The 26,121-nt window shown below is 39.5% G+C and overlaps 1 protein-coding gene across 1 annotated transcript in view; it reads right to left on the bottom strand.

Annotated features, from left to right (window-relative positions):
• Positions 1–4,611: 4,611 nt before the first annotated feature.
• VCPIP1 (valosin containing protein interacting protein 1) overlaps positions 4,612–26,121 on the bottom strand; it is a 41,002-nt gene continuing 19,492 nt past the window's right edge. The window contains exon 3 of the mRNA XM_005563455.5: positions 4,612–11,505. Within this exon, the coding sequence (XP_005563512.1) occupies positions 10,634–11,505 (872 nt within the window). The 3' untranslated portion in view covers positions 4,612–10,633. The remainder of the gene's footprint in view (positions 11,506–26,121) is intronic.

Consider the following 26,121-nt stretch of genomic DNA (forward strand, 5'->3'; position numbering starts at 1 on the left):
ATGTTTGAAATTAATGGATTAATAAACAGAGACCTAACTATATTATTTAAAGTTATAGAGAAACCTAAAAAGGGCAAGGGAACTAGTATTTTTCACAATGGAGGAATAAAATACTGTCTAAAGTCGACAAATCAAGAGATTGTACCTCTGATATCTTATTTAAGTTGTGGAGGTAACCACCAAAGATAGAACAGTTGATTTAGCAATTGGGATGGGAGAACTGGGTGCCTTCTATAGTTTTGAATTATTTTAGCCATGTACATGTATTCCTTTGAGAATAAGTTTTTGTTTGGTTGTTTTGTTTTGTTTTGTTTTTGAGATGGAGTCTTGCTATGTCGCCAGGCCGGAGTGCAGTGGCGCATCTCGGCTCACTGCAAGCTCCGCCTCCTGAGTTCACGCCATTCTCCTGCCTCAGCCTCCCGAGCAGCTGGGACTACAGGCGTCCACCACCTCGCCCGGCTAATATTTTGTATTTTTAGTAGAGACAGGGTTGCACCGTGTTAGCCAGGCTGGTCTCGATCTCCTGACCTCGTGATCTGCCGGCCTTGGCCTCCCAAAGTGCTGGGATTACAGGCGTGAGCCACCGTGCCCGGCTGAGAATAAGTTTTAAATGGGAAAAAATTAAAGCCTATTTCAATGAGAACTTTTCCAGATAGTAATTTTCCTAATTACCCCATGTACTAAACATAAATTTAATAACATTCTAACGTTTAGAAAAGAGCCAAATCACCTGCCATAAGAAAGATCACGTAATGATAATCCTAAATTGAAATGGAATACTGTAAGCACAATTTAAGATAGGCAGTTGATTACTAGACGCTTAGGCAGTCCCACTGCTTAACGGAAACAGAGGTGACAGATACTGGTATAGGCTGTGAGAAGCTATAGGAAGAACTGAAACTAATCTTTCTAGGTCGGGCACCATGATTTGTGCCTGTAATCCCAGCACTTTGGGAGCCGAGGTGGGTGGATTGCTTGAGTTCAGGAGTTCGAGACCAGCCTGGGCAACATGGAGAGACCCCCATCTCTACAAAAAATACAAAAATTAGCCAAAAGTGGTTGGTGTACGACTGTAGTCCCAGCTTCTTGAGAGGCTGAGGCACAAGAATCACTTGAACCCATGAACAAAGATCATCCGCAGCACTCCAGCCTGGGCAACAAAGTGAGACTCCGTCCAAAAAAAATAAAAATGCCAGGCGCAGTGGCTCACGCCTGTAATCCCAGCACTTTGGGAGGTCGAGGCGGGCGGATCAGGAGGTTGGAGATCGAGACCATCCTGGCTAACACGGTGAAACCCCGTCTCTACTAAAAAATACAAAAAATTAGCCAGGCCTGGTGTCGGGCGCCTGTAGACCCAATTACTCGGGAGGCTGAGGCAGGAGAATGGCATGAACCCGGGAGGTGGAGCTTGCAGTGAGCAGAGATCGCGCCACCGCACTCCAGCCTGGGAGACAGAGCAAGACTCCGTCTAAAAAAAAGAAAGAAAAAGGCTGGGTGCTGTGGCTCATGCCTGTAATCCAGTACTTTGGGAGGCCGAGGTGGGTGGATCACTTGAGGTCATGAGTTCGAGACCAGCCTGGGCAACATGGTGAAACCCTGTCTCCACTAAAAATACAAAAATTAGCTGGGCGTGGTGGCATGTACCTGTAGTCCCAGCTACCTGGGAGGCTGAGGGACGAGAATCACTTGAACCCGGGAGGCAGAGGTTGCGGTGAGCCGAGATCGCACCACTGCACCCCGACCTGGGTGATAGGGCAAGACTCAGCCTCAAAAAAAAAAAATAAAATAAAATAAAGAAACTAATCTTTCTATAGTCCTGCTAATGTTGAAAGAAATCAGAATAACTGAGGGCTTCTAATCCCTAATTTGATTCTGGCTTCACTGTTTTGCTTACATTTGTGTTATTCATCTATGTATCTAATTTACATTGGTCATATTACAAAGACAGCTTTTCATTTCAAAGGAGAAGCTTATGTATGTTACTTTTGTATACTCAGTGCAGAATCTCATTCCTTGCTAAAGGTTTTTCTTTTTCTCTAGCAACCCTATTTTCAACAGTTTTCTCAAAGTTCCTCATCCTTTTCTATTCAGCTGGCTCACTGCCCCCTTATAGGAAAGATCTGGAGTCTAAAGTATGGCAAACATAAGCATCCCATTTAATTTTGTTTGATAGACTGACCTAGTTAGTAAAATATTTTTGGAGATACTGAGTCTTGCCAATTTATTTTTAAGAAACAGGGACTCACTCTGTTGCCCAGGCTGAGTGCCGTGACACAATCATAGCTCACTTATAAACTTCCCCAGCCTCCTGAGTAGCTGGGACTACAGGCATGCACCACCGCACCCAGCTAATTTTTTTTCAATAGTGTTGGGGTCTCGCTATGTTGCCCAGGCTGGTCTTGAATTCCTGGCCTCAAGTGATCCTCCCATCTCTGCTTCCCCATGCACTGGGCATGATCCTCCATCCCTGGCCAGTTTGATTTTTTTTTTTTTTTTTTTTTTTTTTGAGACGGAGTCTTGCTTTACTGCCAAGACCGGAGTGCAGTGGCGCCATCTTGGCTCACCACAACTTCCGCCTTCCGGGTTCAAGCAATTCTCCTGTCTCAGTCTCTCGAGTAGCTGGGAGTACAGATGCATGCCACCATGCCTGGCTAATTTTTGTATTTTTAGTAGAGACTGAGTTTCACTAAGTTGACCAGGCTGGTCTCGAACTCCTGACTTTGCGATCTGCTGGCCTTGGCCTCCCAAAGTGCTGGGATTACAGACATGAGCCACTGCGCCTGGCTGGCCAATTTGATTTTTAAGTATCCTATCAATTATTTAGGTTTCAGATGGTACATCACCTCTCAGGAAGCATTCCCTAACCATTTCACAGGTCAGGTTAATTCCTCTTGCAGCATAATCCCACGCCACCCAATGCTCCCCCAATATGTACAGTTACTTGCTTGTTTAAATGTATCTCTCTCTCTCACTAAAAATGTAAGTGTAATGAAGGCAGGAAGTGTCTTTTTCAGTTTATCATTCCTTATGTTTAGCAAAGTACCTGACACATGATTCCATAGAAATAAATTTTCTAGGTGAGATGCATATAGCCCATGAACTATTTTTTGAGAAACATCACCTTTGGGAAACCTCCCCTCCAAAGCAGCAGACACACTTAGTAAACAAGAATTATTTTAGGTCCTTGAAAAACTGGACTTTAACCAGTGATTCTCAAATGTACCCAGGTTAGTCATGTAAGAAATTCTGAAACTCTTCCTTAAAGCACCTCCAAATTTACAGGAGGCAAGAAAACAAATTCAAGGAAGGAAGAACTTGGGATAGAGGACTAGGGTCCAGGAAGGGAACTAGTAGGAAGTGAAATTAAAGCTGTTGCTCATGCCTGTAATACCAGCACTTCTGGGATTTGAGACTAACCTGAGCAACATAGGGGAACCCTTTCTCTACAAAAAATAAATTAGCCAGGTGAGGTGACACACATCTGTAGTCCCAGCTATTTGGAAGGCTGAGACAGCAGGATCACTTGAGCCCAGGAGTTTGAGATTGCAGTGAGCTATGATGCCACCACTGGGCACTCCAGCCTGCACAGCAGAGTGAGACCATCTCTTTAAAAAAAAAAAAAAAAAAAATTTAAAAAAGCCAGATACTCTATACACTGAAATCAATTAAAACCATGTTGGTGTATCTGAAAACAAGCTAGATTGAACAATAAATGTAAAGACTTATGTGACCACCAAATTTTATTCCTTTGCTAAATTACAAATGTAGCATTAAAGTTAAGAGCATAGACCCTGGAGTCTTAAACATCTGGATTTAAATCTTAGCTCTGCCACCTAACTCCAGGACTTTAGGTAAACCAACTAATCAACTTGTTTCCTAAAAGATGATAATGATAGTACCCAACCACGAAGGGTTTTGACGGTTAATTTAATTATTGCATGTAGTGTTCAGCCTATTGCCCAGATATAAGGAAAAGAGTCACTAAACGTTAGCTATTACCAATGTGTTTTGTGATCATCTCCATCTTTGGGATGTAAGCTCTAAGGACACATGGAATTTGTCTCATTTGGAACTGTTTCCCAGGTTTTTAAAACAGGCATTTGATCAGTACTTGTTTAAAATAATGAATAACCCCTCTATTTAGTAGAGACCCCGTTTCTACTAATACAAAAATTAGCCAGGCATGGTGGCAGGCGCCTGTAATCCCAGCTACTCGGGAGGCTGAGGCAGGAGAATTGCTTGAATCTGGGAGGCAGAGGTTGCAGTGAGCTAAGATGGTGCCACTGCACTCCAGCCTGGGCAGCAGAGTGAGACTCAGTCTCAAAAAAGAACAGAAAATAAAAAATAAAATACTGATTCCATCAATCAAATATAAAAATGTCATCATTTTATAGGTAGACTTCGGACTATACCTGTTTCTATAAATAGAACAAACAGGGATAATCCCCCCCCCAATTCCTACATAATGTATCTGTTTTTCAAATAATTTATGTGGTATGACAAATGGGCCAAAGACAGGTTTACTTCTAAGGAGTGTGCAAATTTGAAGAGCCCATATGTTTTTCACCTCAGTGTATCATATACAGTTCAGAAAATCAATTAAAGACTTACTTCAGTTTTTCTATATACATTTTTAATGATTAGAAACAATCGATTATTAAGTCAGAATTGCAGTTACTGGGGTCTGAAAGAGCCAGACAATAAAAATAAAATCCATAATGAGCTGTTATAAGTAGGATGTTTATCTTACTCACTAAAGAGTTTTTGAGAATTCTATTCTGATGGTATGTGACCAATGGCATGCATATACAAGACCTCAAGTCCAAGTTTGGGATAACTGTAGTCAACACCTAAAGGAAAGGTAATTATGTTTAGTTTACATGGGGCTCATACCCATGTCACTTGTCCCATCAGCACTATGCCCTCTGCAAGTGAGACTATGACGACAATGGTAGGCAGAACAAAAGGTTAACAATTATGAAAACACAAGGTTACAGAAGAAATGGAGGCCTTGAAAGGCTCCAAGACTTGCCTTGGGTCACAGAGCACACTGTCGGTTCATGAGATTCTCAGTGCTGCACATGGTCATAAAGCCCTTGCATAAATGTTTGAATGTACAACCATCCATTTTTTAGTCAATTATGTACAAGTAAAATAAGTTTTAATGTAACAAATTACTTAAATAATGTGTGCCCTGTGAAGATTTATCCCACTTAATGGCAACTGAACTCTACCATATTACATTAACATATAACAATAGCGAATATTTACTATGTGTCAGGCACTCTTCTAATCATCAGATACGTGTTAACTCATTTAATACAGCCACCCTAGGAGCAGATGTGATTATCATCCTCTCACAGAGGAATGCACAGAGAAGTCACAGAAAGCAGCGTACCAGGACTCAGACCTAGAAAGTCTGGTGTCTAAGGCTAGACTCTAAATTACTGAGTTAAATGATCTAATAAAATGTATATTACGCATATACAGTAAAACTTAAAAGTAAGTATGTGTTGACTGCTAAGCTACACAAATGTTATTTAGTACTATTATCTGTAATTCCTTTCATTTATCACTAACCAGTATTTTTTTAAACCACCACAAAATCAAGTTCTCTATTAGAATTTGCCTTTATTTTTGAATATTCAGTAAGCATTATGGCCCAATTATGTAATATGTCTAAAGAAATTTTGCTGGCTGGGTGCAGTGGCTCACGCCTGTAATCCCAGCACTTAGGGAGGCAGAGGAGGGCAGATCATTTGAGCTCAGGAGTTCAAGACTGGCCTGGGCAACATGGCAAAACCCTGTCTCTACAAAAAATACAAAAATTGGCCAGGTGTGGTGGCACATGCCTGTAGTCTCAGCTATTCAGGAGGCTGAGGTGGGAGGATCACTTGAGCCCAGGAGGTTGAGGCTGCAGTGAGCCCTGATCGTGCCACAGCAATCCAGCCTGGGCAGCGGAGTGAGACCTGTTTAAAAAAAAAAAATTGTGCACTCTTTTTTCACTGGGTCCATTTCATCTAGCAATGAAATCTACATTAAGGGGAAAAATTACTATTCCTGTATGATAACTCACTTAAGTTCAACAAGAAAACTTTAAGAATTTCTTTATAAAACTGAATTATATGTTCATGCATTGTAATTCCAGGAAACTAAAGAATATAAAATTACCTTTAAAAACTAATGTGGAGAATTTCAGGGGAAAATCAGTATTAACTTATAGTTTTATTACTGATATAAAAGAAAACCCCAAATACTGTACAGTAAGGTATGTTGTAGAACACTATAATACACTATTACCAATTATTCATTACTCAAATGTAATATATACAGCAATCACGAAATCAGAAAATAATGGGCAACAGCCAGTGCCTTAAGGGTGACATAACATCTATACTATTTTATTGAGCAGTTAAAGCACTTGCTATTTTTCTAAATATTTACACTATTACTGCTTATGTTTACAAATTCTAAATATCGTTTCCCTCCAAAAAGTAGACTTTCCAGTTCTTGGCACTAATTCTTAAGTCAAATAAGCCTGGAAATACTGATAACCTTTTCATTATTTTATTGCTCTACCACAGGCATAAGGGCTCAGGACGAGATTTCTGCATTCTAAAGAAAAGTATGCAACACCTTAAACTTTTAAAAACTAAGTAATTGATACTCACAAGCAGGTAACATCAACTAAAACTTTTTTCTTTACTAATTTTTCCTTTTCTTTTACAAGAGAATAATCATTAATATTATACTACAAAAGCATGTAGTCTCCATAATTAAAAAATTAAATGTCAGATATACAAGTAATGGCATTTTCTCCAATAATTCACAATTTTTACAATTTCTGCTATTTTGGAACAAACATTAAAATTCCCACGATTTAGGTATCATTAAATATTAACTGAAACACTTAGCATCTCAAAGAATTATCAAGAATGGTAGAACTTGTAATTAACTCTATAACTTACATTGGTGATATAGTTCCCCTGTTATTTTATTTCTTAAATATACATTCTACTAAGCAATATTTTCATGTGAACAGCTCTGGTTTGAAAAATTAATTTATACTGTGAAGAGCCTTAAGATTGTACAATTTTGTTAAATTATATGATAACCTTGAATGGTAGGATACATTTACTCGACTTAGAATATGGCGTTCACTATTATTATTATAAATGGTCATTTTTAATTCACATTAAGTGGAATTTAATCCAGTTTTGCAAAGGCTTTGTTTTTATAAAAAGCTTAAGATGGAAACCTTGCTTTGAGAACCGTAAAACTCAAAATCTGTGCTGCAGTATTTTAAGTATGGACCAATTGAAATTACTATTGAAAAATGAAGACAAAACTGTATTGATATTCTGAAATAAACTTTATGCTGTCACTATATTGACCAGTTGAAGTGTAATTAATGACAGAAGTAAATTTTTTACCTAAAGGTTATTAGTGAGGTCTACATATTTAGAGAGTTATTCAGTAGCAGATAGTATTGGTAGGTAACTACATAAAACAATACTTTTATACATTTTGCATTTAGTAGCTAACATGTGATGTCAGTACAATTCTCAAAAACCTGTCATTAGTAGTATGAGTTGCTAGCAAGTGATCTTCCCTGAGGTAAGAGACCATATGCAAAAGTCAGTGTTCATCTCCAATGAAGATACTTAAAAATAATGGCATTAAGGACCTGTGGCCAGGAATTATGGATGCATTTCAGATTGATATCTTAATTGCAAGCAGTAGGCTTGACTGTAAAAACCAAACTAAAAATCACTGGAAGACACAGAGCCAGTATCAGTCAAAAAAAGTTAGTATTTGCTAACTTTCTCAGGCCTCTACCCTAACATTTTCCAATAAAATATCTGAAACAGAGTGAAGCGGGAGAAATGGGTTTGCTCTTTAACTAGTTCCTGAGTAACCATTCTCATGGAGTTAATTATATTCTATTTTAATATATGGCAGCATCTTGTTTTCTTCAACTTACACCAATTTCTCACTACCAGTATTCTAGATATATACTATCTTCAACACTACCTGGACTTTAGGTCATCAACTTAAATTTGGTATGATTAACTATAGAATGGATTATTGAAGAAAAAATTTACAACTTTATTTCAGTGTTTAGTGAAGCACTGCAAACAGAATTGCAGGAATGCATTTTAGTTATAATCTTACATCTAGGGCTAAAAAAAATTTTTTTTTACCTGAGATGTCTAGCTTGCACTCCAAGATGTGGCTATATCACAAATGGCAGTACTAGAAAAATAACCATTCTACAGTAATGTATTTGGTTATGAAAACCATATGGAAAGACAAAGGATGATATTTAAAAACTTAAAGAAACCCTATTCTAAAACTTTTTTGTGAGGATACCTGGCCTACTTCTCAAAAACCATCAATCACCCCCACCAAATTTTCAGCTGATTTGAAATAATTTCAAGAAATTTGATCACTTATCAGAATTGAGCCTTTTATTCATTTATCAAGGGAGAACCCAAACTGTTATTGTACTATTCATACCTAACTGGCTTTTAAATAGCATTGCTGTAGCTAGAGAAATAAAGTTGTCAGAGATTAAGTCCATCTTCTAACATTCACATACGCATTCTAATTTGCACTAAATGTAAGAATAGGGAGATAAAGTTTGTTTCTGATATTTTATGTTAATGCTATGAGAGATCTGTCAGTTATCAATGAAGAAAATATTTGTTACAGATGATTATATCATTTTACATGAAAGCAGTGCATTTTTTGATTAAACAGTTTTCCTGTATTTAAATCCCCCCCAAAAAAGTTCCAGTGGCTGAAAGAGCCAAAAATAATTATAGTGGTTAGTGAAGTGATATTTGTAATTTGTAGTTTAATACACAGAAGCCACCTTTACTAAGTAGTGAATAGTATTTGGTAGCTACAGCTCTTATTTTATGCAAAAATAGTGTACAATATAAAAGTTTAAAAATTTCCTGCTGTTTTGATAGGGAGAAGATGCTTGAAAGAAAATTTAGGATGAAGATAAAATATGAAGACAAAACGTGATAATGTGACAAAAACTAACCCAAATATATATTTTGTTCAGATACACCTGTAAAATGTCTAGATTCTCCATTCTTTCCTTATTTAAAATAGAGTAGTTTAAGAAGTGGGTTCAGTTAGAGATACTTTCACAGAAAGATGACCAAAATCTGCCTTATCTGGAAACACAAGTTAAAGTACTGTCTATATCCCTTATGAATCAACAGGCAGAGATTTTTAAACATCTGATAAAATACTTTCTGACATACATTTTCTTAGAATTACAAACACAGTTCTGCATCTGTTACATGTGCAAACAGAGACAGCCAGGCTTTGAATGCTCTAGGTAAGAGATTGTATTAACATACATTTTGTCTTTCAGCCATTCAAATTCAACTTAATTTCAGTGAACAGAGGAAAAATATGGGTTGAAATGTACATTTCAGAATACAGATTTGCAGAATAAAATAAAATAGTGCAATACCAATCTCAGGATAAACACTCTTTTGTTGTTTTTAAGGAATAAGCATGAAAGCTGCTTCTCAAGGAAACTGGCACTAAAGATTTGATGAATACACTAAGCAAACACCCAGCTGATCAGGGTGTGATGCAGTAAAATTTGCATCTAAACCCAAGTGAAGCCAACAAATACAGAAACTTATGGATTCTAAGAAAAAAAGAAAAGAAAACATTTTGGCTCAAAGGGGCGTAAATACACTTAGCATATACAGGCTTAAATACCACTGATCAAAATTGTAGAACAATTAACTCATTCATAAAGATAAACTCTTATTTATAAATTCTCTACTGCTACCATTATTTCTTTTTCTACCACACTTTGCAATCAACTTTTCTGCAAGATTAAAAAAAAAAAAAAAATCAGGTGGTTCTTGACCAAGCCAGGAATCAAAAATAATGGTAACATATTAATAACGCACACACACAATTGGCTGTGTTGACTCAGACAGCAACACAACTGAATCACATTGACCTCATCAATCTAGAAGAGATTTTTCCCCAACCTTGCACAAATCAGCAAAATGTTATATCATTACATTCTATTCTCAAGACATTTTCGCCAAGAAATCTCTATGAATGTGTTTACGTTCATGGAAACACTTGCATCCCACTGTCTAATAAATAATTGTATGAATTTTAAGATACAATTTAGTCCAGATAAAATTCAAGTTTACGTAAACCTTTTGACACTAGTATGTGAGATGGTTACCTTGATGACATCAACATTAGCAAAATCTCATTTCCCCTCCATTTCTAGCCTTTTCAGAAATCAAACATATTTAGTAAGACAATTTTCTTGTTGGAAACATTAACACTTTTGTGGAATTAAAATTACAAAGAACTTCCAATGAACCACATACATGGAAGAAAGTCATCTCAGCAGATCTAATAGCTAATTTATAGAAATTCAGAGCCAGCCTGGGCAGCAGTATATTAAAAGCTATGGCCAATCACACACTTGCTATCATGCACTGAATAACAAGATATAATCTTTGAATTACATACGTACAAGATTTTTAATGACTAATCAAGTTACGTGGCCCAGCCAACAAATATTACATATTCACAATAAACATTCTGCCTTTATTAGCCTCTAATTAAATCAAGAGTGATCCATTGGCTCAGTTGTGTTAGTCATCTCAGCATCTTGACTATCCATCTCTTCAAGCTCCTCCACGGAATTTCCCCTTTGTGCTTTTGACCTTGTGGCAAAGGCTGCTCCCAGTGCATCTGCTACACAGCCATCAGTTGTTTCTGTATTCAAATTTTCAGTACCACCAGTTAAAGGAAAAGATTCAGGCAAGCCAGTCTGAAGACTCCCAGACTTTGCAGAAGAACTCACAACTTCTATTTTCCTTTGAGGAAGATCAGATGGTGACTGCTCTGTACTTTGATCCCGCAAGTGCCTGTCCATTGAAGCCTGAATAGAAGAAACCATTTCCTGCAATTTTTTTCGCTGGGCCTCAACCAAATCAGGATCAAGCTGCCTGCCGTCTCTCATTGTTACTACTCCAGGAGCTATTCGAATAAGCTCACTATTACTAGAGGAAGCTGTGAATACAGAAGGCTCTGTTTTAGTGGAACTATTACTAAAGTCTGTCCCTGTGTTATGCTTTCTTACAACTGAAGTTTCCCTAGCTCTTGGATCAAGGTGTGGGTTACCAGATGCAGTTCCTAAAGAATGCCCTTTTCCCTGAAAGGCAGTTACGTTATGAAGTTGCTCAGATTTCTTTTTTACTACTCCACCACTACCTAGTTTTAATAGCCCATGTGAGGGACTTGATTCCCTACTTCTTGTAGTAGCCTCTGCTCGAACCTGACTTACAGCCTCTTTAACTAAATCTTCAACATCAGGACCAATGGGGAAATGTCCTGCAGCATCCACACACAATTCCAGTCTATCTTCAGAAGCATTATAGACAAAGGTTTTGCCAGGCAGATGTGGAAAAGTACAATGCTTGCCATCAGCCATTCCTAAAAAGGGGAAAAGATATTTAACATATTAAAATCTTAAGTTATTAACAAAAGTGTAGTCAAGACAATTATAGTTAAAATAGTGAATTTTAAATAACAATTCACAGATAACAGCTTTCAAAACAAAATTCAATCAAATTTATTGTATTACAAAAAAGAACCATCACCACAGACCCTGAAGTAGTTTTCCCCAGAGATCTTTTTTAAAAAATCATCCTATTAGCAAAGTTAAGAATGGGGCTTGAGGTCGTGCAGTGGCTCACACTTGTAAACCCAGCACTTTGGGAGGCTGAGGCAGATGGATCACCTGAGGTCAGGAGCTTCAGACCAGCCTGGTCAACATGGTGAAACCCCATCTCTACTGAGAATACAAAAAAATAGCTGGGCGTGGCAGCAGGCACCTGTAACCCCAGCTACTCGGGAGGCTGAGGCAGGAGAATCGCTTGAACCTGGGAGGCAGAGGTTGCAGTGAGCAGAGATCACGGCACTGCACTCCAGCCTGGACAACAAGAGTGAAACTCCATCTAAAAAAAAAAAAAAAAAAAAAAATTGGGGCTTGAGGCCAGGTACCGTGGCTCATGCATGTAATCCCAGCACTTTGGGAGGCAGACGGGTGGATCACCTGAGGTCAGGAGTTCAAGACCAGCCTGGCCAAAATGGTGAAACCCGTCTCTACTACTAATACAAAAAAAAAAAAAAAAAATACCCGGGTGTGGTGGCATGAGCCTATAGTCCCAGCTACTCAGCAGGCTAAGGCAGGAGAATCGCTTGACCTTGGGAGGCAAAGGTTGCAGTGGGCCAAGATCAAATCACTGCACTTCAGCCTGGGCGACAGAGTGAGACTCTGTCTCAAAAAAAAAAAAAAAAAAGAATGGGGATTGAAACAAACAGCTGAGCTATAAGGAAAACACAATATCAACAAATAAAAGAATATACTTTTATTACTAAAATTCAAATTATGAACTTTGCCAAAACAGTTATCAAGGCAAAGTGAGGTATACCTAACTTGTTACACAGTGTGTTGAACTAAAAATCAAGTCATTCTATTGAACTGTAAAATACCAGAAAGGTGTTTTCACAGTGTGCCGTAGATATGTATCTTTCACAAATATAAAAAATAAGAGCTTTCAAAGTAAGATATTCCATAGTTAAAGCAGTAGCTATGGGGCACATTTAGAAAAACTAAATAATGCACTATGACTTCAGTGTGAACTAACACTTGCTTGTAAAAAATTTAAAATACCTTATTCAATTAAATTCCTTTGAAATAATTCTTATTCATTTCTGGTAGGCCAGAACCACCCAAGTAAGCCAGGGGTTATGGATGCTCCTCACAAGGCTCACTGCTGTTTATTTCTCCTGGTCCACTAATGCAGCAGCAGAGGATAAAAATTTTAAAGTAAACTTCTCTTATTTTCTAGTCAAGGAGGTGGTCTCACTACAGGGTATTCAAAAATTTTACACTTGTTTCAGCCTGTGTATTAAAAAAAAAATGTGTGTTTTAAACAATCCACTACCTTTACATTTTAAAATTGTCACTCTAAGTATACTCCACATATGTGACAGTAAGACTTTTCCAATTTATAACATTATATACTATTTTGAAAAAAAAGATAAAGAACATTTTATAATATATGGTACATAGTAATATGTTTATGGCAAAATATAAAGGCAAAAGTAAACTAGTTAGAAACAAATGAAAGGGTAAGTGCTAGCTACAGAAATTCAGAGAGGAGGGATAATGAATAAACTCAGGAATGCTTTGTGGGCATTTGGCATTCTACAGTTTTGTAAGATATTAAGAATAGTTCTTCCTTCCCTTAAAAGAGCTTCAATGGTTCTAATGTACCTCTCTGAGAATATTCCAAACAACTAGCAAAAATAGCTCAGTTGCAAATGAATAAATAACATACATTAATTTCAAATAAACATTAATTTCAATGGTAGCTAAAGTATCAATTAATAAAAATCCAAGTAGAATTTCCTCTTGACACATTTTCAGCAGAGATAAATGACAAAAACAGACATGCCAAAGTTGAAGTCAGAGATGTTGTCTAAATACTACTTTTCTGGGCACATCTGGAATGAGTTTATTGGTTACCAATCCCTGTCCTCAGAGATCTATAAATTATAGCTCAGGAAACAAAGGTAGCAAAGAAGAGAATTTTATAAGGCCAAAACTGCCTCAAGGCAAAGCTTTTAAACATCCATCTGAATAGATAACATCTACTGAGCCTCACTATGTGCCAGGAACTAAAATAGACTCTGAGGATTTAAAAATAAAATACCATAATTCTTAGAAGACAGATACAAACAGATTATTATAATACAATTGGGTAAGTATAATGATGGGTATATTACTCATTTCACTCAATTATTTAAAGATTAAATGAGAAAACATTTAAGCACATTAAAAACATTAAAACAATGAAGCACATACCACAGTGCCTAATATCAATCAGGTAGTCAATATGTTTTAATTCTTCTATTAGAACAAAAAGGCCGGGCGCAGTGGCTCAAGCCTGTAATCCCAGCACTTTGGGAGGCCAAAGCGGGCAGATCACGAGGTCAGGAGATCGAGACCAGGCTGGCTAACACGGAGAAACCCCATCTCTACTAAAAAATACAAAAAACTAGCCAGGCGAGGTGGCGGGTGCCTGTAGTCCCAACTACTCGGGAGGCTGAGGCAGGAGAATGGCGTAAACCCGGGAGGCCGAGCTTGCAGTGAGCTGAGATCCAGCCACTGCACTGCAGCCTGGGCGACAGAGTGAGACTCCGTCTCAAAAAAAAAAAAAAAAGAAGAACAAAAAGGTTTTGTGACCGGGCATGGTGGCTCACTACTGTAATCCCAGCACTTTAGGAGGCCAAGGCAGGCAGATCACTTGAGGTCAGGAGTTCAAGACCAGCCTGGCCAACATGGTGAAACCCAGTCTCTACTAAAAATACAAAAAGTAGCTGGGCATGGTGGTGTGTGAGCCTGTAGTCCTAGCAACTGGGGAGGCTGAGGCAGGAGAACTGCTTGAACCCAGGAGGTGGAGGTTGCAGTGAGCCGAGATGGTGCCACTGTACTCCAATCTGGGCGACAAAGCAAGACTCTCAAAAAAAAAAAAAAAAAAAAAAAAGGTTATGCAGTTGTTTCCAGATTGCTACTGTGATGCTTTCCCTTGGCTATCTCTAGAAAGAGTCATAGTTCCACATAAGTTCATCACAGTATTACTTACAATGCAACAATGGAAAAAATCTCAATTTTCAACAAGAAATAATTAAGTAAATTATTTCCTATCTACCTGATGGAAGTATATGCAGCTATTAAAATTTAGATAAATAGGCCTGGTGCTGTGGCTCACACCTGTAATCCCAGCACTTTGGGAGGCCGAGGCGGGCAGATCATGAGGTCAAGAGTTTGAGACCAGCCTGGCCAACATCGTGAAACCCCATCTTTACTAAAAATACAAAAATTAGCCAGGCATGGTGGTGCGCGCCTGTAGTCCCAGCTACTCAGGAGGACGAGGCAGGGAGAATTGCTTGAACCCAAGAGGTGGAGGTTGTGGTGAGCCAAGATCGTGCCACTGCCCTCCAGTCTGGGCAACAGAGCAACACTCCATCTCAAAAAAAAAAAAAAAAAAAATTAGATAAATAAAAAAGCTGTGATGCCTAATATATACAGTAAAATGTGCATGATGCTGCAATAGCAGGAAAAAAAATCTAAGTACTATGATTACATTCTTGCCTAAAACATGTATGTATAAGACAAATATTTTTAAATGATAGGTGACGTTTCCCATTTCTATAGTTTCTGGACGTTTATACCGTTATTAAAAAACTCCAGCCAGGCGTGGTGACTCAGCATGTTGGGAGGCTGAGGCGGGAAGATCGCTTGAGGCTAGGAGTTTGATACCAACTGGGCAACATGGTAAGACCCTGGTCTCTACAAAAATACAAAAGGTTAGCTGAGAGTGATGGAGTACACCTATAGTCTCAGTTTTTTGGGAGGCTGAGGCAGGAGGATCATTGAGCTCTGGAATCTGAGGCTGCAGTGAGCTATTACTGAGCCACTGAACTCCAACATGGGTGATAGCAAGAAACTGTCTAAAAACAAAACAAAAAACAAACGCCCCAATTTAAAATATATATTTAAAAATCAATGGATAGGCCAGGCACAGTGGCTCACACCTGTAATCCCAGCACTTTGGGAGGCCTGGGCAACAGAGCAAGACTCCGTGTCAAAAAAAAAAAAAAAAAAAAAAAAAGGATATACTTTAAACACAATAAAAATACTGTTGTGATACTTTTAAGCATAATTGTTTATGGGTGTTTTTGGCAGGTATAGACAGAATGTTCAGATTTCATATAGTCCTTTGAATTTTAAGAAGCAAGGCACATTAAAAATTCTCTATTACATATCAACAATTCCATTACTTAAGGCCGGGTATGGTGGCTCACGCCTGTAATCCCAGCACTTTGGGAGGTTGAGGCAGGTGGATCACAAGGTCAGGAGATCGAGACCATCCTGGCTAGCACAGTGAAACCCCATCTCTACTAAAAATACAAAAAAAAATTAGGCTGGTCTGGTGGCGGGCGCCTGTAGTCCCAGCTACTCAGGAGGCTGAGGCAGGAGAATGGTGTGAACCCAGGAGGTGGAACTTGCAGTGAGCCGAGATCGTGCCACTGCACTCCAGCCAGAGCAACACTCCGTCTCAAAAACAAAACAAAACAAAACAAAAATTCCATTACTTATATATGCTCATGATATGTATGCTAGTATTTATAGTTAAATTATTCTTTACATTAAAAACCTAGAAACTACCCAAAAGCTCATGAGCAGAACAATGAATTGTGTTAAAAATAATACAACAGAATACTATGCAGCAGTGAAAATGAATAACCTATAGTTGAATTCATCAACATAGATGTATCTGAAAAAGTGTTGCTAAACTAAACAAGTTAGCCAGGTATGGGGCTCATGCCTGTAATCTCAGCACTTGGGGAGGCAGAGGCAAATTGACTACTTGAGCCTAAGAGTTCCAGCCTGGGCAACCTAAGGAGACCTCACCTCTACAAAAAATTTTAAAAATTAGCTGGGTGTGGTGGCACATGCCTATAGTCCCAGCAACTTGAAAGGCTGAGGCAGAAGGATCACTTGAGCCTGGGAGGCTGAGGCTGCAGGGAGCTGTGATCATACCACTGTGCTCCAGCCTGAGAGTAAAACCCCATCTCAAAAAAAAAAAAAAAAAAAAAAAAAAAAAGCCAGGCGCAGAGGCTCACACCTGCAATCCCAGCACTTTGGGAGGCTGAGGCGGGTGGATCACGAGGTCAGCAGATCAAGACCATCCTGGCTAACACGGTGAAACCTTGTCTCTACTAAAAACACAAAAAATTAGCCAGGCACGGTGGCAGGCACCTGTAGTCCCAGCTGCTCAAGTGGCTGAGGCAGGAGAATGGTGTGAACCCGGGAGGCAGAGCTTGCAGTGAGCCGAGATCCCACCACTGCACTCCAGCCTGGGCGACAGAGCAAGACTCCGTCTCACAGAAAAAAAAAGAAAAAAAGAAATCATAGAAGAAGGTATACAGCATAATTCCATTTTTATAAAGTTCACAGGCAAAGCTGAGTATTATATAGTTAAAACTAAATTTGCCATTCATTTCTTCATTTCTCTGTACAAAAACCTGCAAGAAAACTTACTATATACGTATATATAGTGGGGGACAGGGTCTCACTCTGTCAACCAGGCTGGAGTACAGTGGTGTGATCATGGCTCACTGCAGCCTCTACCTCCTGGGCTCAAGCGATCCTCCCACCTCAGCCTCACCTGCAGCTGAGACTATGGGCGCATGCCACCACACCTGGCCAATTTTTGTATTTTTAGTAGAGACAAGGTTTCGTCATGTTGCCCAGGCTGGTCTCGAACCCCTGAGCTCAAGCAATCTGTCCACCTTGGCCTCTCAAAATGCTGGGATTACAGGCATGAGACACCACACCTGGCCAAAAACACCATATTTTAAGTCAATTAATTTTATTCTATTTTTTGTTGTTGGGTTTGGGGGGGAATGGAGTCTGCTCTCAACTCTGTTGCCCAAGCTGGAGTGCAGTGGTGCAATCTCGGCTCACTGCAGCCTCCTCCCCCCAGGTTCAAGCGATTCTCATGCCTCAGCCTCCTGAGTAGCTAGGATTAGAAGTGCCTGCTGCCATACACAAATAATTTTTGCATTTTTTGTAGAGACAGCATTTCACCATGTTGGCCAGGTTAGTCTCGAACTCCTAACCTCAAGTGATCTGCCCACCTAGGCCTCCCAAAGTGCTGGGATTATAGGCATGGGCCACCGTACCTGGCCTGAGCCAGTTAATTTTAGAATACCTTTCCAAAAATGAAGAACAGAAATAGTAATAGTATAGTTTAGTTATAATGGGCAATACTGTTTTTCAAATGTAGATGTAACCATCTGTATGTTAAGGTGGATTTGAATAAAATAAGAGAGTTATGTATGTTCCTTTCCTGTTTTTGGAAGACGGAGGTAAATGGCTGAGGTTGAGAGAGGCTTGATATGTTTTGATTCTTTGACCACAGGATGATGATGAGGAGGAGGATGATGATAATTATAAAATGGGAGCTAAATGATGAGAACATACGGACACAAAGAGGGGAATAACAACACACACTTGGACCTTTCGGACGGTAGAGGGTGAGAGGAGGGAGAGGATCAGGTGGGTGCTAGGCTAAATATATGAGTGATGAAATAATCTGTACAACAAGTTTATTTACAACAAATCCCCATGACACAAGTTTACCTAGGTAACAAATCTGCACTTGTATCCCTGAACTTAAAAATAACAGTAATCACTTGCTACATGAATCTGTTATAAAAATACAGAGAAAAATTTACCACAAATATCAGAAAAAATTCTATTTTGGAAGGTACTTTTCTGAGGATGATCCATTTTAAATGGCTCTGTTACAGTCAGAATTTTAATTTTGCAAACAATAGCTGGAATTCTAGTAACAACAACAAACATTTGCTAAGTTTTTATTAGGTACCAGATCTTCTGCTAACTGGTGTATATCTACTATCTCCTTTGATCCTCACAATCACCCCGACATTATCATACTCACTTTACAAATAAACTGACACTTAGAAGTCAGAGTGCAATGCATCCAGAATTTGATCTCCAATGTTCTGACTCTGATACAGAAAGGAGGTGGTGAAATACTAGGCAGAAAAGGGCAGGGTCCCTGGTGGTGGCCTACCCTCAAGCCCAGACCTGCGGCCCAAAGTGAGAACATGTATTCCTGTTTTTCTGCTCAAATGTTGCTTTTTGGCCTGCCCTGCCCCCTTTCCTGTACCCATAAAAACCCCAGGCAGACCAGCAGACTGGCAGAGAAGGACAGAAGAGAAGAAAACAGCTGGATGTCACAGAGAAGTAGCTTGACTTCAGAGGGATAGCTTGACGGGGGTACTTCAGAGAAGAGTTTGGCTGGGGACAGCTGAACTCCAGGGGAAGACCACCTTTCCACTCCATCCCCTTTCCAGCTCCCCACCCCACTGAGAGCCACTTCCACCACTCAAAATCCTCCACATTCAGCACCCTTCAATTTATTTGTGCAACCTGATTCTTTCTGGATGCCAGACAAGAACTTGGATACCAAGAGGGTGGGTGCAAAAGGCTGTCATCCTGACCCTCCACTGAGCTGTTAAACATGCTATCAGTGGAGGGGAAAGTTAAAACAGCACACTGTAACACATGCCCTCTGGGGCCCTGGGGGTCACAGGTACCCCGCTAGACGCTGCTGCAGGGCCGCACAGAGTTCTACTCCTGCCGATGTCCAGAAGCACTCGTCCAGGCCCCTGTATCTGCTGCCTGTCCCATGAAGGGTTGAGAGCTGCGGGCTGAGTAAGCAAGCCAACCCCTTCACAAGCCCCTCCAAGGGGTCAAGGGAACTATCACGTTTCAACTCCAGAGCTCTAAACTACCTCTTAATGATAAATACCACATGCAACATTCTAAGAAATATGACCACTCTATTGAGATACAGTTCACATACAATTCACCTATTTTAAGTGTATAACCAAATGGTTTGGGATATATATGTAGTTTTTTTGGAGACAGAGTTTCCCTCTATCACCCACGCTGCAGTGTGGTAGTGCCATCATAGCTTGCTGCGACCTGGACTCAAGAGATCCTTCCGTCTCAGCCTCCCAAAGTACTGGGATTACAGGCATGAGCTACTGTGCATGGCCAGCTTTTAGCGTATTCACAGAGTTTGGAACTTTTAGAACAGTTTCATCACCCCAAAAAGAAACCCTGAACCTTAGTAGTCATTCCCTCTACCTCATTCTCAGCCCTAGGGAAGTCACTGATTGACTCTCTGTTTCTCTAAGTGTTCCTATTCTGGATATTTCACTATATGCTCTTCTGTGACTGGCTTCTTTCATATGGCATAATGTTTTCAAGGTTTGTCCATGATGTACTGAGTACCAATACTTTACTACTTTTTATTGCCAAATAATACTCCACTGTATGGCTATACCACATTTTATTTATCCAATCATCAGTTGATGGACATTTTAGTAACTTCCGTTTTAGGCTATGATGAATAATGTACCTACAAACATTTGTGTACAAATTTTGTGTGGACCTATGTTTCCATTTTTCTTGAGTATACCCCTAAGAATAGAACTGCCGGATCATAGAGTAACTCTACGTTTAATCTTTTGAGGTACTGCCAGAATTCCCAAGTGGCTGCACCATTTTTACATTCTTACCAGCAGTGTATGAGGGTTCCAATTTCTATATATTCTCGCCTACAATGCTTATTATGTGACTTTTGGACCACAGCCAGACTAGTGAGTATGAAGTATTATACCATCCCATTTTTGTTTTGATTTGCATTCCCCTGATGACTAATGATGTTGAGCATCTTTTCACGTGTGATTGGCCATTTATATATTTTCTCTGGAGAAAAATCTATTCATATCCTTTGCAGATTTTTAACTGTTATTTGTCTTTTTTGTTTAGTTGTAAGAGTTCTTTATATTCTAGATAAAAATCCATTCTCAGATATACGGTTTGCAAAAATTTTCTCCCATTCTGTGGGTTGTGTATTTATTTTCTTGATGGTATAATTTGTAGCACAGAAGTTTGCTTTTTATTTACTTTTTTCTCTTCTTATTTATGCTTTTATTTTCGTATCTAAGATTATGCCTAATCCAGGTCAATACATTTTATGCCTATGTTTTCTTCTAAGAGTTTTCTAGTTTTAGCAAGTAAACTTAGGTCTTTGATCCATTTTGAATTAATTTTGTATATGGTGTGAGGTAGAGGTCAAACCTGAGGTAGACATCAAACTTCAATATTTTGCATGCTGATATCTAATTGTCTGAGGATCACTTGTTGAAGATTATTCTTTCCCTACTGAATTGTCTCAGCACCACACTTAACATTTAAAAAATAATTTCAAACTAGAAACAAAACTATTTTGAAAATAGTAAAGATAGCCATCCCCATGCCACCCTCTTATCCTTCAACCCCCTCCCATACACAAAACACAACTGAAGGAAGTTATTTGCAATTGCATGGAAGACAGTGCATATCGATCCAGATTACTGGAATCCCCCATAATCAATCCTAATTAAATACTAACTTCTAAAAACCACTGATTAGTATCAATATATGTCAGAAATTAGAATTTAAAAAAGAATTTAAAAAAAAAAGTAGAATGAAAGATAAAAAGTTTAAAAGGGATGTAAACAGGCCAGGCACAGTGGCTCACGCCTGTAATCTCAGCACTTTGAGAGGCCGAGGTGGGCAGATCACGTAAGGTCAGGAGTTCTAGACCAGCCTGGCCAACATGGCAAAACCCCATGTCTACTAAAAACACAAAAATTAGCCAGGCATGGTGGCACGTGCCTTTAATCCCAGCTACTCGGGAGGCTGAGGCAGGAGAATCACTTGAACTCGGGAGATGGAGGTTAAAGTGAGCTGAGATTGCGGCACTGCACTCCAACCTAGGCAACAGAGTGAGACTTCGTCGCAAAAAGAAAGAAAGAAAAAAAAAGGATGTTAAAAAAAAGGGAAGGGAAGGGATGCTTAGAGAGAAATTTATAGCTTTAAATGCCTACATTAAAAAAAAATCTGTAGGCTGGGCATGGTGCCTCATGCCTGTTGAATCTCAGCACCTTGGCAGGCCAAGGTGGGTAGATCTCTTAAGGCCAGGAGTTCAAGACTAGCCTGGCTAACATGAAGAAACCCCGTCTCTACTAAAAATACAAAAATTAGCTGGGCATAGTGGCGCATGCCTGTAATCCCAGCTACTCAGGAGGCTGAGGCACGAGAATTGCTTGAATCCAGGAGGCGGATGTTGCAGTAAGCCAAGATTGCACCACTGCACTCCAGCCCGGGCAACAGATTGAGACTCTGTCTCAAAAAATAAAATAAAGAAATTAGGAAAAAAAAGAGCGAATTAAACCTAAAGCAGGCATAAGGAAGGAAAAAACAAAAACAAACAAACAAAAAAACATGAAAGTAGAAATCAATGAAACTGAAATCAGAAAAATAACAAACAAAAAAACCCCTATGAATCCAAATGTTTCTTTGAAAAGATCAACAGCCAGACCGGACAGCCAAAAAGAAAAGAAAAAAGAGGCACAAGTTGCCAAGATCAGAAATAAAAGAACTACAGATTCTACAGACATTAAAAGGACAACAATAGGGGAATATTAGAAACAAGTTTATGCCAACACAGCTGATAACTTGGATGAAGTGCGCAGATTTCTTGAAAGACAAAACTAACAAAGCTTACTCAAGAAGAAATAGATAATTTTAAGAGTATTCTATTAAAGAAATTAAATTTGTAGTTAAAAAACTGCCCAGTAAAGAAAACTCCAAGCAAAGATGGCTTCACTGGTGAATTCTACCAGTTAAAATAAAACTATTATAAAATCTACCAGAAAACAGAAGAAAAGAGGAGGCAAAGCTTCTCAATGCTATTTTATAAAGCCAACATTACCCTGATTAAACAGTCATTACAAGAAAACTACAGATAATTATCCTTCCTAAACACAATCACAAAAACACTCAACAAAATATTAGCAAATTAAATCCAGCAAGTAAAGTTGGTTCAACATTCAAAAAAATCAATGTAATTCACACTATCAACAAACCAAAAGAGAAAAACCATATGATCATCTTGATACATTTAGGAAAAGAGCATCTGACAAAATTCAACATCCACTCATAATATAAACTCGCAACAAACCCAGGAATAGAAAGAAATGTCCTCAATCAATCCTCAGTCTTACAAAAGGTATCTCTGAAAAACCTGCAAGCTGAATGCTTCCAAGATATGGAAAAAGGAAATAATGTCTACTCTCACCATTCCTACTCAACACTGAACTGAAGGTCCTAGCCATTGCTAATAAAATTGTCTTTTATTTCCAAAAGACATGATGATCTACATAGACAACGATCTGTTAAAAGTTGCTAAAATATGTGAGTTTAGCAAGGTCACACACGGGGTACAAGGGCAATTAAGGGCAATGTTTAAAAAAAAAAAAAAAAAATTTTAGGCCAGGTGTAGTAAAAAAAACAATTTTAGCCCAGGTTCACAACTGTAATCCTAGCACTCTGGGAGGCTGAGGCGGGCAGATTACTTTGAGCTCAGGAGTTTGAGACCAGGCTGGGCAATATAGTGAAACCCTGTCTCTACAGAAAATACAAAAATTAGCCAGGTGTGGTGGCCCACGCTTGTGGTCCCAGCTACTTGGGAGGCTGAGGCTGGAGAATCCCTTGAGCCCAGTTGGTGGTGAGGCACGGGTTGTGGGGGTTGCAGTGAGCTAAGACTGCGCCACTGCACTCCAGCCTGAGCAACAGAGTGAGACCCTATATCCAAGAAAAGGAAAAAAAGAGGCCAGGCATGGTGGCTCATGCCTATAGTCCCAGCACTTTGGGAGACTGAGGCAGGCAGATCACGAGGTCAGGAGTTCGAGACCAGGTTGGCCAACATAGTGAAACCCCATCTCTACTAAAAATAAAAAAATTAGCTAGGCATTGTTGTGTGCACCTGTAGTCTCAGCTACTCCGGAAGCTGAGGCAGGAGAATCGCTTGACCTCAGGAGGCGGAGGTTGTGCTGAGCCAAGATCGTGCCACTGCACTCCAGCCTGGGCAACAGAGCAAGACTCCATCTCAAAAAACAAAACAAAAGATAAAGAAAAAAGCAAGCCAATTTTATTTCTATGTACTAGAAATGAACAATAGGAAATTTGACATTTGTAGAAGCATCTTTTACGGTATCATCCAAAAAACAAGTATTCATGGTGATTTACACTAACAAACTATGTGCCAGACCTATATGCTGTAAACTATAAAATTTTGATGAGAGATATTAAAGACTTAATGAAGAAATATAACATTTTTGCATTTTTGGTCAGGCACAGTAGCTCATGCCTGTAATCTCAGAACTTTGGGAGGCTGAGGCAGGAGATGCCTTAAGTCCAGGAGTTCAAGACTAGTCTGGGCAATATGGCAAAATCCTGTCTCTACAAAAAAACACAAAAATTGGCAGGGTGTGGTGGTGCACACCTGTAGTCCTTGCTACTCAGGAGGCCGAGATGGGAGATCAACTGAGTCAGGAAGGTCAACGATGCAGTAAGCTGTGATTGTGTCACTGCATTCCAACCCAGGTAACAAAGTGGCACCCTGTCTCAATAAAACCAAAAACAAGAAATATAACATCTTCATGAATCAAAAGACTCAATGTTGTCAAAATATCAACTATCCCCAATTTGATCTATACAGATACTCCTTAACTTACAATGGGTTACAGCCAGATAAACTCACGGTCAAAATGCATTTTTTTTGAGACAGTCTTGCTCTGTCACCCAGGCTGGAGTGCCAGCGGTGTGATCTCGGCTCACTGCAACCTCCGCCTCCTGGGTTCAAGGGATTCTCCTGCCTTAGCCTCCCAAATAGCTGGGATTACAGGCGCATGCCACTGCACCTGGCTAATTTTTGTATTTTTAGTAGAGACGGGGTTTCACCATGTTGGCCAGGCTGGTCTCAAACTCTTGACCTCAAGTGATCCGCTTGCCTTAGCCTCCCAAAGTGCTGGGATAACAGGCCACTGCACCTGGCCCACAATGCATTTAATACCGTGATAAACCCATCATAAAGTCAAAAAATCCTAAATCAGGCACGGCCTGTATATTCAAATGCAGTAACAATAAAAATCCCAGCGGACTCTTTTTGAAGAAATCAAGCTGATTCTAAAATTTATATGGATAGGCCAGGCACAGTGGCTCACACCTGTAATCCCAATACTTTGGGAGGCTGAGGAAGGCAGATCACTTGAAGTCAGGAGTTTGAGATCAGCCTGACCAACATAGTGAAACCTTGTCTCCACAAAAATAACAAAAATTAGCCAGGTGTGGTGGCATATGCCTGTAATCCCGGCTACTCAAGAGGCTGGGACAGGGAAGAATTGCTTGAACCCAGGAGATGGCGGTTGTAGTGACCTGAGATGGTGCCACAGTACTCCATCCAACCTGGGTGACGGAGTGAGACTCCATCTCAAAAAAATAAATAAATACAGGAGTTCGAGACCAGCCTGGCCAACATGGTGAAACCCCGTCTCTACTAAAAACACAAAAAATTAGCCAGCTGTGGTGGTGTGCACCTGTAATCCGAGCTACTTGGGAAGCTGAGACAGGAGAATCACTTGAACCTGGGAGGCAAAGGTTGCAGTGAGCCAAGATCGCACCACTGCACTCCAGCCTAGGTGAAAGAGCAAGACTCTGTCTCAAAAATAAATAAATAAGTAAATTAAATAAATAAATAGGCCAGGCGTGGTGGCTCACGCCTGTAATCCCAGCACTTTGGGAGGCCAAGGCGGATGGATCATGAGGTCAAGAGTTCAAGACCAGCCTAGCCAAGATGGTAAAACCCCGTCTCTACTAAAACTACAAAAATTAGCCAGGCGCGGTGGCAGGTGTCCGTAATCCCAGCTAGTTGGGAGGCTGAGGCAGGAGAATGGCTTGAACCTGGGAGGCAGAGGTTGCAGTGAACCAAGACTGCAACACTGCACTCCAGACAGAGTAAGACTTCGTCTCAAAAAAATAAGCAGGTAAGTAAGTAAATAAATAAATAAATAAAATAAAATTTATATGGATAAACAAAGGACTCAGAACACCCAAAACAATTCTGAAAAAGAAAAAAAGATGGAGGACTCACACTGATTTCAAGAATAACTATAAGATACAATAATCAGGATGCTATACTGGAGAAAGGAGAGACATAGATCAACAAAACAGAAAAGAGATTCTAGAAATACTAATAGAACCACACATATAGTCAGTTGATTTAAGAAAAAGTAATTTCACTGAGGTATACTGTGCATATCACATAATTCATCCTTTTCAGGTGTATGACTCATGGTCAACTGATTTTTGACAAATATACCAAAATAATCCAATGGATAACATAAAGCCTTTTCAACAAATGGTGCTGGCACAACTGGGCATCCATACATTAAAAAATGAACCTTGACCCATACCCTGCGATATATTGAAAAATCAACTTGAAATAGATCATAAACCTAAATATAAAACCTAAAACTATAAACTCC

This window comes from Macaca fascicularis, chromosome 8 (genome assembly GCF_037993035.2).
Source record: "Macaca fascicularis isolate 582-1 chromosome 8, T2T-MFA8v1.1".
NCBI classification, from domain to species: Eukaryota; Metazoa; Chordata; class Mammalia; order Primates; family Cercopithecidae; genus Macaca; species Macaca fascicularis.